The sequence below is a fragment of the Erythrolamprus reginae genome, chromosome 4, assembly GCF_031021105.1.
Source record: "Erythrolamprus reginae isolate rEryReg1 chromosome 4, rEryReg1.hap1, whole genome shotgun sequence".
Lineage (NCBI taxonomy): Eukaryota > Metazoa > Chordata > Lepidosauria > Squamata > Dipsadidae > Erythrolamprus > Erythrolamprus reginae.
This window is the reverse complement of record NC_091953.1, coordinates 25,191,821-25,210,614: the sequence shown is the minus strand read 5'-3', so window position 1 is coordinate 25,210,614 and position 18,794 is coordinate 25,191,821. Positions and strand designations below refer to the sequence as shown.

At 39.9% G+C, this 18,794-nt stretch overlaps 1 protein-coding gene across 1 annotated transcript; it reads right to left on the bottom strand.

Annotated features, from left to right (window-relative positions):
* Window positions 1-4,237: 4,237 nt before the first annotated feature.
* POLR1D (RNA polymerase I and III subunit D) lies at window positions 4,238-15,391 on the bottom strand. Its single transcript, XM_070749844.1, has 3 exons — window positions 15,271-15,391; window positions 8,456-8,530; window positions 4,238-5,783 (listed from the first exon to the last, which is right to left on the bottom strand). Exons 1-3 carry the CDS (start codon window positions 15,294-15,296, stop codon window positions 5,486-5,488), a joined length of 399 nt encoding a protein of 132 aa, XP_070605945.1. The 5' UTR covers window positions 15,297-15,391; the 3' UTR covers window positions 4,238-5,485.
* Window positions 15,392-18,794: the final 3,403 nt, after the last annotated feature.

Here is an 18,794-nt window from a genome sequence, read left to right as displayed (position 1 = left end):
GAGTTGAAATCCACAAGTCTTAAAGTTACCAAGTTTGGGGACCCCTGCTCTAGAAAATAAAATGAATAATGCTTGAACCCTAATGTTTTGCCAGAAACCTTGATTTTGTTTGGTAGTCTGCAGGAAGGAGGGTTAAGAGTGTTATGTGGAATGGAGCATTTGGGGATGTTCACTTTGGCCGTGAACACTTAGGAAAACTTTAGATTGTTGCCTTTGAATAAGTGATTATTTTGTGAGTGGCCATTTTAATCATGAAGGTACCTTTATGACAATGTTCAAAATGTGCTTTCAAAATTCTAAGTCCTGTCCTTTTCTGTCCTTTCACTGTTCTACAGCTGCTCACTTCTGGGATATGGGTGAATTTGATGACCTGCTTGTTTTGAGTCCATTGATATGGGGATTGTTTTGATGTTCTTGGAAAATCCTTGTTCAAGTCACATGATCGTCAAGCTACTGCCACCCGGTCACATGACCATCAAGCCACACTCACAAAATAAGCCACGGCCACAGTACGGTGGTAAAAAAAATTTGGTAGCCCTACACTGGGTGTGGGCACTCATGCATGCGCAATAGCACACTCAAATAGGCTTTTGGCACTCGAGGGGAAAAAGGTTCGCCATCACTGACATATACTGTACTTGTGCATTTTATTTTTCTTCCCACATTTATTTATTTATCTATCTATCTATCTATCTATCTATTTATTTTATCTATCTATCTATCTATCATCTGTCCGTCCGTCCGTCCGTCCATCCATCCATCCATCCATCCATCCATCCATCCATCCATCCATCTATCTATCTATCTATCTATCTATTTATTTTATCTATCTATCTATCTATCATCTGTCCGTCCGTCCGTCCGTCCGTCCGTCCATCCATCCATCCATCCATCCATCCATCCATCCATCCATCCATCCATCCATCCATCCATCCATCCATCCATCCATCCATCCATCTATCTATCTATCTATCTATCTATCTATCTATCTATCTATCTATCTATTTATTAGATTTGTATGCTGCCCCTCTCCGTAGACTCGGGGCGGCTAACAACAATAATAAAAACAGCATATAACAAATCTAATATTTAAAATAACTAAAAACCCTTATTAAAAACCCAACATACACACAAACATACCATGCATAAATTGTATAGGCCTAGGGGGAAAGGAATATCTCAATTCCTCCATGCCTGACAACAGAGGTGGGTTTTAAGGAGCTTACAAAAGGCAAGGAGGGTGGGGGCAATTCTGATCTCTGGTGGGAGTTGGTTCCAGAGGGCCGGGGCCGCCACAGAGAAGGCTCTTCCCGCCAAGCGACATTGTTTAGTTGACGGGACCCAGAGAAGGCCCACTCTGTGGGACCTAACTGGTCGCTGGGATTCGTGCGGCAGAAGACGGTCCCGGAGATATTCTGGTCCGATGCCATGAAGGTAGCTAGGTATAAAGCTAGAAAATGAACCTCTGAAGTCCAGAGCAACCGTCCCTGACTTGATGTACACAGGAGTAGACTTGAAATAGCTTTGCTTCTTTTGGTTTCCGGGGGGGGGGGTAGAGGAGAGATAGGGATTCATAGCTTGCAAGCGATATTAGAGTTAAAATGTTTTGTGGGCAAATGGAATAATCCTCATTTTCTCCCGCAACCCACCCCAAACTCAGCTCTGTGTTTAAGCTTGATTGTATTGACACCTGCACAGGGACGAGGGGAATAAGATGCTCTTCTTTTGTCACTTATAATAGCTCATCATTATTGTTCTAACATGCTTTTTTTTAAAAAAGAGAAGGACGAAAACCCACAAAACCCTAATCTTCCCCTTGGTGCTGGTGACAGTCAACAATGGTGAGATAGTTTGTTTTCCCCCAGTTCTTCTCTTACCCTGTCCCTTAACCTTCCATTGTCCCTGCAGCCACAATACAGTGGCGTCAGGCGGCTGGTTAGGGGGCAGTTCCTTGTACTGTACTGCCCCGTGCTTGATTGTTTAAATCTTCCTTATTCAACTGGGTTTTTTTTCAACTGTTCTGAAGATTTACATTTTTAATGGCTCGTTTATGTAATCCCATAAATAGAGGAGCAGCGAAAGCAGCCCCAACACAAATGAGCGAATCGGGGGGCCTACAAGGGGAAAAAAAAAGCCGCTAGTGGGGGTCACCAGGGGTCTCAGCTGCAGAGGCCTTGATTGGTATCAACCCTCATAGCCACTGTGGCAATGGACTTAAGACCACCCAGTCAGCCCCCCCAAATGGTGCCTTGCGCAAGGAACAGGACGAAACTTCTATAGTTCCCTATTTATAGAGTTCTGCGGCAAAGACTCATTTACCTTTTTGCTTTGACAGCTGCATGTCTCCCACCAAAATAAAAAAAAAATGTTGCCATGATTATCTTGCCTTTCTGCTAGCAAGCAGCTGAGGTTGTGAGGGTTTCCTCACATCTCCCCCCCCCGCCTTCCCGTCCCCCCTTTCTTTAAACACTATATGCTGCTATTCCCTTCTGTAAAGTCAGTGCATTTAACCACCTCTCCAACGATGCAGTTTGGCTTCCTGGATAGAAAATTAAAAAGGAACTAATATTCGAGGACTCTCCATTCTTTGGCAGTCGCTTCCTGCCGTACAAATCTTTGGAGAATGTGAAATACATGCATTAGGTTTACAAGGGTGGAGAGGACAATTAAATGGCAAGTTGATGAAGCTAGTTTATCTTTTAATAGCTTTTTTTCATTTTCAGTGCAATTCTATCTAAATTGTAACACTGGTTTTGATTCTATCACCGATTTAGTTCCTTGTATTGGTTGATTTAAAATGGTTGTTTTGAAAACTTTCAGAGATCGCACCATGAATATGATATATTTACAATATTTCACCTGACAATATATACAACTGAAAAAGGTAATGATTAAACATTATGACGTGGATATTTTGGTAACCTTGAAAATATCTGCAATATTAGGATACATAAGAAATGCAGCTCTTGATTTGAAATCAATAATCCAATTTTATAAGGAATAAATTCAAAAAATTAGTATTATTTAAAATGGAATATACAAAATTGAAAAATAATTGGCTCCAGCATTTAAGAAGCTAAAACATATTTTCCTCAATTTAACAATGAAATTCATTAATCAGAAACTCTTACTCATATCTATGCAATTTTTTAAACTGATATTTAGTTTTGTCCAATTATAGCTTTGATTTCAAATGACTTGTTAATATTATCATAAATATAAAACATGATGGTGAAATATATTCCAAAACATGGAATCTGCCATTTTATGAAAACCTTGGGCTCCTCCAAGTCTGGGACATGGCATGGAAGATAAGTGTATGTAAACTGAAAGAAACATATCCAGATATTAAATGTTTTCAGAATATGATTTTTATCTATTTTTTTGAAAAGGGTTTAGGTTAGCAGGTGCCAAGACAGAAAATAAAATAGCAAAATATATAATAGGCCACTTTTACACACCACACACATACCGTAAAATACTTTTTATCTCTAATTTTATAACCTCAAAGTGTTGGGCTCTGACCAAAATATTTTAATAAAGCTTGTTCTGGAATATTATTTCAGTTAAGAAGACAATTGAGGAGAGGATCTTTCAATTCTTGGGCACTTATTAACTAATTTATTTTATTAATTAGATTTCTATACCGCTCTTCTCAAGACGACTTAGCTGATTCGTAGAATGGTTACTTGGCACATCTATCAGTAGGCAGTAACAAGGCTGCAACATATTTGATACCAGTAGCAAGCTTTGTAGTTTAAAAACATAGAAGATTGACAAAGTTTAACATTTGTAGTGGTTTTAGCATTTTGATTATTGACGCTTACTCTTCTCTCTGTAATCTACCAGCATCTACATCTACTGTATTTCATAGTTATTGGTTTCTCTTACATACTTTTTGTATTATTTATATCAGTTTCCACCAAAAACAGAATCTGTCCTATTGTTTTTAGCCATTCTGAATTGCAGTTTAAAAGGACTGGCAAATGTCAGCAGTTTGTAATTATCTTTTCACTTCATCAACCCTGTATTTTATATCTCAATCAGGGTTTTTTTCCCCTCAACTGTCCATCTCTAATAAAGAATATTCAATTTTGAGTTTATCAGTTATTTACTATTCAAGCTGTGCTATCAGTAAAACTGAAGGTGGATTTATACTATTATGCTGAATGGGTGTGAATTTTAAATGGAACAGACACAAATATATGCTGAAACCAGTATGGTACCTGCAGACAGCTGAGGATATTTTCACTTTTATTTCAAGAATGATGGTCACTGACCAGTTACTATCTAATTTCATTATTTTCAGGAAAAAGAATACTCAAAATACAATAAAGTATCAATTATATAATAAGAAAACCAGAGAGTTTGACTCAACTGCATAAATTGCAGGTTGTTCAACGTCTTTCTGCAATTTACATATTCAGAATTTTAAAAATAGAACTCCTGAGTTACAATTTTAATTATCTGTCAATACAGGAAAAAAATGCTTCATTGCATTTATTAGCATTGAAATGCACATCATTTTAAGTAGATGAATTCAAAACATAAAAACTTTATGATCAGGGAAAAAATATGAATTGAGACATCGGAGTCAAGTCACCAAATCATTTGGTGTTGGGAAAGGTAAATCCATACAGTCATTTTATTTTGAGATGAATAGATATTTTTCACACGTGCCCACAGGAGCTGTTATTTAATTAACTCAAGCTGAATAATTTATAATATTTAGATACCATGTAAATCTTTTTTTAAATTAATTAACTATGGTAAAATATATTCAAATTGAATAAAGTGATGGCCTAGACTAGAGAATTATCCATACATAAGAACACAAAATAAATTAGAACTTTTCTGAACAGAGTTATAAAGTATATTTACATATTGTACTACAGTATTTCCCCGAAAATAAGATTTTTTTGAACCCCGAAATAAACACTTGGCCTTATTATCAGGGGATGTCTTATTTTGGGGAAAACAGGGTATATAGCAGGAAATGATCATACCTTACTGCACTGAGGTCAGTGGGAGAGGTTCCTTCACTATGATTCTGATCAACATCAAACAGAGAAATCCTTTCTCTAGGCCAGAGTTCTTCAAACTTGGCAACTTTAAGACTTGTGGATTTCAACTCCTGGAGTTCTTGGCTGGAGAATTCTGGGAGTTGAAGTCATCAAATCTTAAAGTTGCCAAGTTTGGGAACCCCGGTTCTAGGCAGTGAAGAAATATAGACAGCTGCCCCACACATGGTCTAAGAGATAATTTCCAAAATATCTGAGCACAAAAGTCTTCACAATCATCAAAATTTAATTTTGGGTGGGATGGTAACAGAAAGGAAGCACAGAATCATTTTTTAGTTACATAAGGACTCAACTTTAAACTGTTACAACAGATATTTGCACTGAGCAATTACTTTCAAGTCAAAGTTAAATAAACATTTCCCCAGAGTTAATAGCTTAATTATATTCTTCGCCATGATGTTTTTTCATTCTTTGCTGGATCGCTTTTCGTCCTCGTCCTTTGTGTGCTGGTTCCTGTGCTTGTGCTTATACCTGTGCCTGGGAGGAGAGTAGCTGACCCGTCTCCTAGACCGAAAACTAGGTTTGTAAGGATGCAGTCTGTGTCTCTTTGGTTTCATTTCTTCCCTGCTTTGACTTGGCTCAGATTCTTTATTTTCTTCTTGATCTTTCTGTTCTTGGTCTTGCTCTTTTGATGAGTGCAATGTGTTCTTAATAGTATTAAGAAGAAATCTTTTATTTGTGCTGGCAAGGGGGCACTTCATCCTGCGAAAGTATCAAAAAGCAGTAATATAATATCCAAAATATACCAAAAGCAAACATTAAAAATATACAAAATGAGTACTACAGCTACTTTTTTTTGGCTTTCCTTGTATGCCACCTAGTGTAGACTTGAAGTACAGAAAGAAGCAGTCAAGACACAGCCGTTTTATCACGGGGTTGCCCCCCTCCCCAAAATCAAAGACTTAATTTCTTCATTAAAAGATACAGAATATCTAGTGACTTCTGCACATCTGTTACAAATGTAATTATAGCCATTTTTGTGACAAAATAAACTCTAAATAGATAGAAGCATTTGCAACAATAAATTTGTCATGGCACAAACCTTGGTGCTTTAGTGTAAAAGATTTAACAGTTTTTCCTCGGCTACACTCAAACAAGGAATTTAAATCCGACATGCTTCAGCTATTTGATTCGTTAATTAAATACACAACCCAAAACATTTATTTATTTATTTATTTATTATTTAGATTTGTATGCCGCCCCTCTCCGCAGACTCGGGGCGGCTCACAACAAAGTGAAACAATTATTGTTATGTGATTCTAATATTTAGTACATAATTATGTTCACTCTTAGACATAGGGTGTCCACAGGGAAAGCATTTTGAAATTCTCTGATATTTCCCTGACATTTCCCTGTAACTTTTTTTGGAAAGCCGGGCTGGCGCGGCAGGTAGAGTGCTGTACTTGCTGGCCACTGAAGCTGACTGTAGATCTGCAGGATAGTGGTTCAAATCTCATTACCGGCTCAAGGTTGACTCAGCCTTCCATCCTTCCGAGGTGGGTAAAATGAGGACCCGGATTTTGGGAGCAATATGCTGGCTCTGTTAAAAAGTGCCATTGCTAACATGTTGTAAGCCGCCCTGAGTCTAAGGAGAAGGGCGGCATAAAAAAAAAATCAAATAAATAAATTATTATGGTTGGTTAGTATTCCAAAAATGAAGTATTAATTGCCAGAGTATTTTGATCTGATAAAATTAGGGCATCCAGTAAAACCTGTTTTTACAACTCATCCATCCCACAGTAGCTACAAGTAATTTTCACTGGATGTAAGTCTATTACTTACATTCAAGAAGAAAAGCACTAGCAGGAGCCAGAGAAAGTCTTAGTAAAACTGTTTCTACACTTTGTAATCAGATACCATATCATCCAAGAGTAACAGGGTTATTGGAGTCTTCAGAGCACCAGTATAATCTACTTCCATTATAAACATAAGACCTTCTGACAGGTGGCCAAGTGAGACCTCTTTTGAAACAGGAAGAATGGAATTACAGTGATACCTCGTCTTACAAACACCTCGTCGTACAAACTTTTCGACATACAAACCCGGGGTTTAAGATTTTTTGCCTCTTCTTCCAAACTATTTTCACCTTACAAACCCAAGCCGCCCCCATTGGGATGCCCCGCCTCCGGACTTCTGTTGCCAGCAAAGCGCCCGTTTTTGAGCTCCTGGGATTCCCCCTGAGGCTCCCCTCCATGGGAAACCCCACCTCTGGATTTCTGTGTTTTCGCGATGCTGCAGGGGAATCCCAGCAGCGCAAAAACGGGCGCTTAGCTGGCAACGGAAGTCCGGAGGTGGGGTTTCCCAGCGAGGGAAGCCTCAGCGAAACCGCAGCATCACAAAAACACAGAAGTCCGGAGGTGGGGTTTCCCAGCGAGGGAAGCCTCAGCGAAATCGCAACATCACGAAAACACGGAAGTCCGGAGGTGGGGTTTCCCATGGAGGGGAGCCTCAGGGGAATCCCAGCAACGCAAAAATGGGCACTTCGGCTGGCAAAAGGGGTGAGATTTGGGCTTGTACGCATTAATCGTTTTTCCATTAACATTGTTTCGTCTTACAAACTTTTCACCTTACAAACCTCATCCTGGAACCAATTAAGTTCGTAAGACGAGGTATCACTGTATTGAGATATATTCCCTTCTTTTTCTTCCTATATGGCACTTAAGATGGACATTCATATATCTCTGTTTTCATTTCAGAAGTATAGAGAAATATTTTATCCAAAAATATGTTCAAATGCTTTAAGACAAATACAGCAGGATGCTGAATATAATAGACAATGAGCAACATCATTTCCAAACAAGCAAGAAAGACTACACATAAACGAAACTAATTCTTATTCTTAGTTATGTCTACTTAGCAACAAAAAATACTATATATTAGAATATAGTTTGTTGGCTATAAAAATTTAACTGCCTTGGATATGGCCCCTGGAGGGGCTGAGAGGCAAAAGGGAAAGCAGTATGCTCCCTCCCATATTTGGGTATACCAGGCTGATTTGACAGAAAATATATATATATAACTCTTCCCTGAGAGGAAGAGAACCCATAGTTAACCTCTAGAGCAGTGTTTCCCAATACTTGGACTTCAACTCCCAGAATTGCCCAGCCAGCAAATGCTGGCTGGGGAATACTGGGAGTTGAAGTCCAGATATCTTCAAGTTGCCAAGGTTGGGAAACACTGCTCTAGAGGTTAAAGCTGCTGCCTTACAGACAAACTCCCAGGTTCAAATCCCGGTAAGGGTATGGCTAGCTGATGAGATCTTGAAATAGATCTATACTAGTCTCCCTTCCTTTTCATTATCAACAAAAAGTATGTTACACACACACACATTATATAATTTTGTAACATTACTATATTTAGTTTAAAGAACTTACCAGCCCATGGGCCCCATTGTTTCTGCTCTAGTTTTCCCACGCTTAGCTTCTGTCAATAGCTCTTCCACTGCTTTCCTAAATATTAAGAACAAATATTAATTTAACATCTCTTCCAATACATTTGTGTTGTGGATATGTTTCTTTCATCCAACAGTAACGCAGATTATTACAATTCACTCCAACTGCAGTCTCTAAATCAAAATCAAACTATAATCGTTGAAATTCAGATTGCAAATAATCATCTTTCATGTTCTAAATCCAATGAGTCATTGAACAGATACTTGAGATATTTAGCTAGATAGCCTAGAGCAGTGTTTCCCAACCTTGGCAACTTGAAGATATTTGGACTTCAACTCCCAGAATTCCAGATATCTTCAAGTTGCCAAGCTTGGGAAACACTGGCCTAGAGGGCCAGTTAGGTATAGGTGCCAATCTACAAGTAACCTATGATTTTAATCCTCCCTTAGGCACAGAAACCAGCTGGGTAATTTTGGATTAATCATTCTTTCTCAGACCAAACCACTCTCACAGTTTTTGTGGTGGAAATATAAAGATGAATGTTCAGATTTATTTCATCATATCTGAGATACCCCTACTCGATTTTTCCTTCAATTGATACATAGAGCTGTTTAGGAGAACAGCATACACTTATTGGGAAAAAATGTTTTAATTTTAATTATGTTGAAGTTGGTTAAAATCTCTTATGGACACAAGGGAACCAGCAGATAGATTGGTAATGGTATTGTGATCATGAATAATTTGACCAATATTGGGGTTTTGTGTGGATTAATTTTCCCATTAGAATGATAGCATATACTTTTATTATACTTACATTATTTATCCTTAATGTAACTTTATAGACTGGATAAGGTACCCACAAGATAAGATAACCCAAGTACATCTCCTTAAAGTACCTAACTTTTTATAAACTTTTTTATAAAGTCTATTTTTAAGTGGGAAGTTGCAATGCTGATCATTAACTTTTATTTGCAAGAATATATCTACCTTTCTCACAACTCTATCAGTATACAACATTCACCTGTAATAGATGATGGTGGAGTCATCATACACACCTTACTTTACTTGCTACCTAATTTATCAGACATTTGAATCTTTTGCTCTTTTTCTAATCCTGCTCTTAATGCTATACAGTTTATGCATGGTTATGTTTGTGTGTATGTTTTTGCTTTTTAATAAGGGTTTTTTTTAGTGACTTTTAAATTATTAGATTTGTTGTATATTGTTTTATTGCTGTTGTGAGCCGCCCCGAGTCTATGGAGAGGGGCGACATACAAACAAACAAACAAACAATTGTGGAAAATTGATTTTAATCCAGATTGTTCTAGGTCAGTGATGGCGAACCTTTTTTTCCTTTGGTACTGAAAGAGCCTGTGTGTGCGCTATCTTGCATGTGCGAGTGCCCACACCCATAATTCAATGCCTGGGTAGGGGGAAACAGGTTCCGCACCACCACCTCTGGCGGCAGGAAACGGCCTGTTTCCCAAATTCTGGTGGGCCCAGTAGGCTCGTGTTTCGCCCTCATCAGGCTCTAAAGACTTCCCTCCCCATCCCCAGCTCTCTGGAAGCCAAAAACACCCACTCAGAACCTCTGTGTGACTCAAAAATCAGCTGGCTGGCACATACGTGCTCTTTGGAGTTGAGCTAGGGCAACGGTTCGCATGCCAGCAGATATTTTTCTAGGTGATAGAATAGAATAGAATTTTATTGGCCAAGTGTGATTGGACACACAAGGAATTTGTCTTGGTGCATATGCTCTCAGCGTACATAAAATAAAATATACATTTGTCAAAAATCATGTGGTACAACACTTAATGATTGTCACAGGAGTCAATAAGCAATGAAGAAGCAATATTAATAAAAATCTTAGAATATAAGCAACGAGTTACAGTCATACAGTCAACATGGGAGGAAATGGGTGATAGGAATGATGAGAAAAACTAGTAGAATAGAAGTGCAGATTTAGTAGAAAGTCTGACAGTGTTGAAGAAATTATTTGTTTAGTAGAGTGATGGCGTTCGGAAAAAAACTGTTCTTGTGTCTAGTGGTGGTGGAGGCTTTAACCTCACTCTTCTACTTATCCTAACATTAGGCCTGAGGTATTTCTGTCAATTACAATAAAAACATTTTAAACTGATTTAGGGTTAAAGAAGAAGATAAACAAAAAGATGTGTTTGACCTCTGCCCTTTATTTATTTATTTTATTTATTAGATTTGTATGCCGCGCCTCTCCGTAGACTTGGGGCGGCTCACAACAACAATAAAACAATTCAAGACAAATCTAATAATTTAAAACCATTAAAAAAAACCCCGTTATTAAAGTAGACATACACACAAACATACCATACATGAATTGTATAGGCCCGGGGGAGATGTCTTAGTTCCCCCATGCCTGAGGTGGGTTTTAAGGTGGGTTTTAAGGAGTTTACGAAAGGCAAGGAGGGTGGGGGCAGTTCTAATCTCAGGGGGGAGTTGGTTCCAGAGAGTCGGGGCCTTCCCCCAGGACCCGCCAAACGACATTGTTTAGTCGACGGGACCCGGAGAAGGCCATCTCTGTGGGACCTAATTGGTCGCTGGGATTCGTGCGGCACAAGGCGGTCCCGGAGATATTCTGGTCAGATGCCATGAAAGGCTTTATAGGTCATAACCAACACTTTGAATTGTGACCGGAAATTGATCGGCAACCAATGCAGACTGCGGAGTGTTGGTGTAACATGGGCATACCTTGGGAAGCCCATGATTGCTCTCGCAGCTGCATTCTGCATGACCTGAAGTTTCTGAACACTTTTCAAAGGTAGCCCCATGTAGAGAGCATTACAGTAGTCGAGCCTCGAGGTGATGAGGGCATGAGTGACTGTGAGCAGTGAGTCTCGGTATACTCACTATACCTATTTTCTCAGCCTTTCAAGAATTTCACAGGAACAAAGAGACTTTAAAAAAGATCTTGAGATGCCTTCTTGCATGCTTTAATATACAGAGACATTTTATAAGAGAGCTATGGTAGTGTGTATCATGCCCTTTGTGTACCATTATCTCTTTTGAGTGAAAGTAGTCTGTAAAATAGAATTAGGGGTTTTGAGAACAAAAAAGCATTTCAGACTATGTTAACATTCAGCTCTTTTATTCTTTCCTCCCTCGTCAACTTTCTCTAGCTGTAAAATGGATCACACTGGAGTTACACCACTTGCCATCACTGTATCTTGGATGTATCAGTCCAACACATGTAGCTACCATAATGGTTGATGGGATACAGAAAACAGCAAGTTGGCTTGCAAGCTGTCTCTTTAGATCCAAGATCCCAGCATGCATAGAGTAAGCTTTAAATAAAATGATGCTTTAGCTTTTTTTGTGTGGTATTCAAGTAAATATCAAGCAACTTTGACTCATATTACATCTTACATTAGCGAGTGATACTACATGTGACATAAGTACAACCAAAGAAAATGCCCTATTCTCCACCTTATCTCTTACTAAAACACATGCAAGTTACAATTGGTCAAAGCCATGCTAGGTAATGGGAGGTCAGGATTCACGAATCCATCTGTTGACAACCATGGCATGTAGAATCTCAAGAAAAAAGGATCAACAGGTTAAAGGAAGTGGAAGATCCTTGTTTAAAATGTTATTTCTATAGCAGTAGGTAAATACTACTCTACAGAAAATCTGTACTGGATTGTTTTTTCTCTTTTCTAGGTCATTTTAAAAATTGAGATTGTTATCTTTGAAGTACACCACAAAATATGTTACGTGACTGACAAATTTTCCTTACAATTGCCTGATATTGATAACACTCATTTGGAATTTTTGTCTCTACATGGCAAATGTTATCTTGTGGCCTTGTATGTTATTTTGGAATTTTTCTTGTTTAATTCTTCTTGTTTGATCCCAATCTGAAGTTCTTTATCAGCTATCTCTTTCAACACTGTTTGCATGTTCCTATTTAAAGCTGCAAACTTTATACATAATAGATTTGGTTTCCCTTTTGGTAAAATCTGATTGTCTCATATCTTGTGAGTCCAAAACGTCTTTGGCACAAGATGTATTGTTTACAATTCTGCAATTTGAACAGTGTTGGACTTGTAGCGCCAATATTAGAGAAAATAGCCCCTAGTGCTTTATCTTCTCATTCAATCAATCACATTTATAATAAACTGCAATCACATTAAATAGCTGTTCCAATTCCTGATCGCAGAATCTCCATATATTTCCTATAAACATCTCCACATTTGCAGCATAGTTAGAGGGATAGAATTGGGATTATTTACTTTAGACTTTGTAACTGTTTTACCATTTAGTCCTGTGGTCACCAAGCAGTGGTCTGTGGACCACTGGGGATCCATGAGAAAAATTTGGTGGTCCGCAAAAAAAATATTTGCATGATTTGCATTGCACTAAATACCATTTTTCTTTTTAAAATAATCGTATTAATGGTCCACAGGATTTAAAACTATGAATTTAATGGTCCCTGAGGTCTGAAAGGTTGGTGACTGCTGATTTGGTCACTACAAGCTGACAGGAACCCTCCTGACTGAACTTTACAATTAGATAAAAAGTGGCATCATAAACACCCCCCCCCCCCCCCCAAATTTTAGGAATAATAATTTTTTTAAAAGCATCAATCATTCACTCCCACTTGGGACCCAATATTTCTTTCTGGGCAGGAAAGAACATCAGGAATTTGATCACAGTTTATTTATTTATTGTTAGAGTTGGAAGGGACCATGCGGGTCATCAAGTCCAAACCCCTGCCTAAATAGGAACCCTATAGCATCCTAGCCAAATGGCAGTCCAATTTCCTCTTTAAAATGTCCAGAGTATTGGAGTTCACAACGTCCGCTGGTAGGTTGTTCCATTGGTTGATCGTTCTGACCATCAGGAAGTTCTTCCTTATTTCCAGGTTGAATCTCTCCTTTGTCAGCTTCCAGCCGTTGTTCCTCGTCCGGCCCTCTGGTGCCCTGGAGAATAAAGTGATCCCCTCCTCTCTGTGGCAACCCCTCGTATACCTGTAGACTGCTATCATGTCTGCTCTGGCCCTCCTTTTCTCTGGGCTATCCATGCCCAGTTCCCGCAGTCTCTCTTCGTAAGTCTTGGTTTCTAGACCCCTGATCATTTTGGTTGTTCTTTTCTGCACCTTCTCCAGAGTTTCAATGTCTTTTTTGAAGTGTGGTGACCAGAACTGAACACAGTACTCCAGGTGTGGTCTGACCAGAGCGTAGTAGAGTGGTATTAAGACTTCCCTGGTCTTGGAGTGTATTCCCCTGTTGATGCAGCTTAGGATTGTATTGGCTTTTTTGGCTGCTGCTGCACATTGTTGGCTCATGTTTAGTTGATTATCCACCAAGACTCCGAGATCTCTTTTGCTGTCACTACTGCTGAGAGGGGTTTCTCCCAGGCTGTATGTGTGTCCAGGTTTTTTTTTACCTAGGTGAAGGACTTTGCTCTTGTCGATGTTGAACATCATTTTGTTGGTGTGGGCCCACTGTGTTAGTCTGTCCAGGTCTTTCTGTAATTTGAGTTAAGTCTAGGCAACTCCTCAATGCCTCCAGAAAATATCCCAGGTCAAAAACTGTTCTAGTTTGCAATTCCCTGATGGAAGGGACCTTGGAGGTCTTCTATTCCAATCCCCTGCTTAGGCGGAAACCATACACTACTTCAGACAAATGGTTATCTAACATCTTCTTAAAGACTTCCAGTGTTGGAGCATTCACGGATTAATTGTTCTAACTGTCAGGAATTTTCACCTTCGTTCTAAGTTGCTTCTCTCCTTGTTTAGTTTCCACCCATTACTCCTTGTCCTGCCCTTCAGGTGCTTTGAAGAATATTTTGACTCCTTCTTCTTTGTGGCAAATCCCTGAGATATTGAACATGCCATCTTGCCTCCCCTAATCCTTCTTTCCATTAAAGTTGACATACCCAGTTCCTGCAACATATGCTTTAGCCTCCAGTCCCCTTAATTATCTTTGTCACTCTTCTGCACTTTTTCTAGAATCTCAATATCCTTTTTGCATCCTGGTGACCAAAACTGGATCTCCCAATTCCTAAGAGGGCAGCAAGGGGGTGCATAAGTGCGCCAGCGTGCCTTCCGTCCCGTCCTAATGTTTATTTTTTACTAGTATTATGTATATTGGTTATTGAAACGGATGTCCATGTGCTGCCTCTATGTTGGTTGAGGCAGGCAGGAGTCCCTTGAGTACCATTTGTTGGGGATCAGGGGAAAGGGAGGGTCTTGCTTTCTCTTTCTGCTCAAGATTTCCAAGGACAATTGGTGGGCCACTGTGTGACATAGAACCATGTTGGCTTTTTTGGGGGGCAGTTGCTGAAAACTGCTGGTTCATATTTCAATGGTTGTTTACTAGGACTAGACCTGCAGCTTTAATTCTGGGAAGCCTTTGAGCGACCCACCCACTAGACCAGTGTTTCCCAACCATGGCAACTTGAAGGTATCTGGACTTCAACTCCCAGAATTCCCCAGCCAGCATTCGCTGGCTGGGGAATTCTGGGAGTTGAAGTCCAAATATCTCCAAGTTGCCAAGGTTGGGAAACACTGCACTAGACGGTTAGCCAGTGAGGCAGGATCGCTGACTGAGAAATAGAACAGAGCCCACCATCTCTCCAGGCTAAACTGTTGCCCGTGAAGCCGGGATACAATTCCTATAATCCCTTAGCCAGGCTCTGGAGGACGGAAGTCCACCAGGTTAGAAAAGGGTGCCGGCTCGCCCTCTGCTTGGCACGCAGCCGGCGGGCATAGCAAGGGGGCCATTAGCGCCTCCCGCCTTTCCGCCGCCTTCTAATCTCACCTCTCCAGCTCAGCATCGTCCGCCATGGCGGGCAGCGGTTCGAGGGCAGCCGCGCTCAAGCTCCGACCGCCTCCATCTTTGCTCGCCTCGCCGGAAGCGCAGCGGCGGCTCCAACCAATCCGCGGCCGACGAGCACCAACAGCCGCTCGCGAGGACGCCAAAGGGGGCGGGGCTCGGTGGCAGGCAGCCTCAGCCCCGCCCTTCCCCAGCATAGCTCGCCCTCTGGCTGATCCGGAGCGGCTCCTCGGGGGAGGGGGAAAGGGGCGTGGCAGCTGCTTGCGGGGCGGGGCTTAACTCTGACAGGAATCCTGCGGAGGGAATTGCAGATGCCTCTGGAGCGTGCGCTGGTCCTCTTGTCTGTTGATGGACGTTTTGATCTGGTATCATTTGGCCTGAGAGACTCTCCTTAGCTTAACGCAACTTGTTTCTCTGTCATAGTTGCAAAGAATTCTAATAGCGCAGATCTGTGGGTGTGTATACTCATATACCATATATTGGATGGATGGATGCAGATTTAAACACATCAGATGGCTAAATCATATACATCCTAGATATTTCTACATGTATATAGTTCTACTATATAGACAGACAGTCTTGCTATATATATGTCTGTCTAAATAGAATGGAATGGAATAGAATAGAATAGAATAGAATAGAATAGAATTCTATTGGCCAAGTGTGATTGGACACACAAGGAATTTGTGGTTGGTGCATATGCTCTCATTGTACATAAAATAAAATATATATTTGTCAAGAAGCATGAGGCACAACACTTATACCTCATAGCCGTCCCAAGTCTGCGGAGAGGGGCGGCATACAAATCTAATTAATAATAATTATTATTATTATTATTATTACTGTTGTTATTATTATTATTAATATTGATTGTCATAGGGGTCAAATAAGCAATCTGGAAACAATAAAAATCTTAAGGATACAAGCAACAAGTTAGTCGTACAGTCATAAATGGGAGGAGATGGGTGATAAGAATGATGAGAAAAAATAGTAGTAATAGTAGTGCAGACTTAGTAAATAGTTTGACAGTGTTGAGGGAATTATTTGTTTAGCAGAGTGATGGCATTTGGGGAAAAATGTTCTTGTGTCTAGTTGTGTTGGTGTGCAGTACTCTAATGACGTTTTGAGAGTAGAAGTTGAAACAATTTTTGTCCAGAATTCGAGTGGTCAGTAAATATTTTCACGGCCCTCTTTTTGACTCGTGCAGTATACAGGTCCTCAATGGAAGACAGGTTGGCAGCAATTGTTTTTTCTGCTGTTCTGATTATCCTCTGAAGTCTGTGTCGGTCTTCTTGGATTGCAGAACTATACTATTTAGACAGACATTTATTATTTATTTATTTATTTATTTATTTATTTATTTATTATTTGGATTTGTATGCCGCCCCTCTCCGCAGACTCGGGGCGGCTAACAACAGCAGTAAACAGTAAATAACAAAATCCAATATTAAAAACAGTTAAAAACCCATTATATAAAAAACCAATCATACGTACAAACATACCATGCATAAAATTGTAAGGCCTAGGGGGAGAATGTATCTCAGTTTCCCCATGCCTGGCGGCAGAGGTGGGTTTTAAGCAGTTTACGAAAGGCAGGGAGGGTGGGGGCAATTCTAATCTCTGGGGGGAGTTGGTTCCAGAGGGTCGGGGCCACCACAGAGAAGGCTCTTCCTCTGGGTCCCGCCAAGCGACATTGTTTGGTTGACGGGACCCGGAGAAGACCCACTCTGTGGGACCTAACTGGTCGCTGGGATTCGTGCAGGTCGCTGGGATTCGTGCAGACATATATATAGACAGGCAAAGAAAGAGAGAGAGACAGAGACGTGACATGTGTCTGTGGAGATTCTCAGCCATTCATGTCATGGTGCTTTTTTCAGGAAGTAACTTGAAAAGAAAAGCCAGAAAGTCAGTTGTCTTTTGAAATAAAAGCACCATAAGGATAGACAATGTACAAAGACATATCCATATACACCAGGTATTTATACATACACACACATACAAACCAGATAGGTAGAACATATACATATCAACATATACACACACCCCTCCTTCCTTCCTTCCTTCCTTTCCTATAGTTTCATTGGTTAGTGAAAGCAAATATATTTACCGCATCTAGTCATAACTTTCTACAAGGGTAGAACATTCCTAATCTACATTTATTAAAGTTATTTAATAGACGTATTTAAGCTTCGGCCAGTCATTATCAAAACTGATTAATTATATGTCACCAAGTCATTTTCAGGGACAACAAAGCAGAGCTGAAGGATGTTTGAGGATGGGTTAGTATATATGACTTTGCATTCCCTCAGAAACTGCATGCTGATGTGGAGTAAGACGGCCCAATATTGTTCCCTGTTTCCTGCTTAGAAGTGTGAAGCCAAGTGTGAATTGATTGTTAGCAGAGATCTTTAATAGAATGCTTAAAGTTGCTCTAGCTGCAGCCACCTTAAAATCCAGTTAGATACAATGATCCCAGGAACTCCACTGAAGTTCATGATGGGAAATCACAACAAATCCATTTATAGGCAGGGTTTACTGAGCATATTAGAAAGATAAATGTCTTAATGACTGTGGTTTCCCATGGTTAATTGAACTACTGTAGTTTATTGTATTAGCTCAATTGTATGGATTCCTACTAGGTACAGTATCATAAACTAATTCATAAACATCCTCTGCTATATGTGCTGTATGTGGTTGCAGATTGCAAATGAATGACAAGCTTGACATTTTATTCTGGCTGTTGGGCCATTCATATTCTTCCTTCGTGCCAGTGTATCAATCTTGGGAATTTCAAGATGCAGGGAATCTCACCTCCCAAGAATTTCTCAACCAGCTTGCATTTTGGGGAATTTGGGGAATTGAAGTGCACACATTTTAAGTTTCCAAGATTGAGAAACATTGCTGTAGAGTATATTGCAAAGTAGTTACAGGTAAATTAGGCAATAGGATAGTGACAGTAGGCACAATGGTGTGCTTATGCACCATTACTACAAGATCTATTAAGGCTACCAAACCAATTGCCAAGGGACCTTTCACCATGATATAAGGTTCTCTATCCCAGTTGGCTCCCCCACCATCTTGCTCTGCCAACACCCACCCACACACAGATTGACAGTGAAGATTAAACACAAAGCGGACTCTGAATATTATAAAATATGGACAAAATGTTATGTGTGGTTGGATAAGAAATTTAACTAGAAAAATATTGACTAAATGTTTAAAAGAAAGGGGGAGTTAGAAGTATTATTTTTAAATCCAGGTGACGAGAATAGTAGGGAGTGAGGAGGCAGCACTGACAAAAGTCACATCCAAGATAATCTTGGCTTAGATTAAAAATAATGATATAATAATAAAAGCTTTGGCAAGATGACAAGATAATAGAAAGAAACTGTCAGTCTGTTCCAATAAATGACTTTTAGAGTTACAGACAGTTCACTCAGTAAATGAAAGGAGAGAGGAAGTAGAAAGGTAGGAGGAGATAGAGGGTGGAGAGGTTGAAGAAGGAAGGG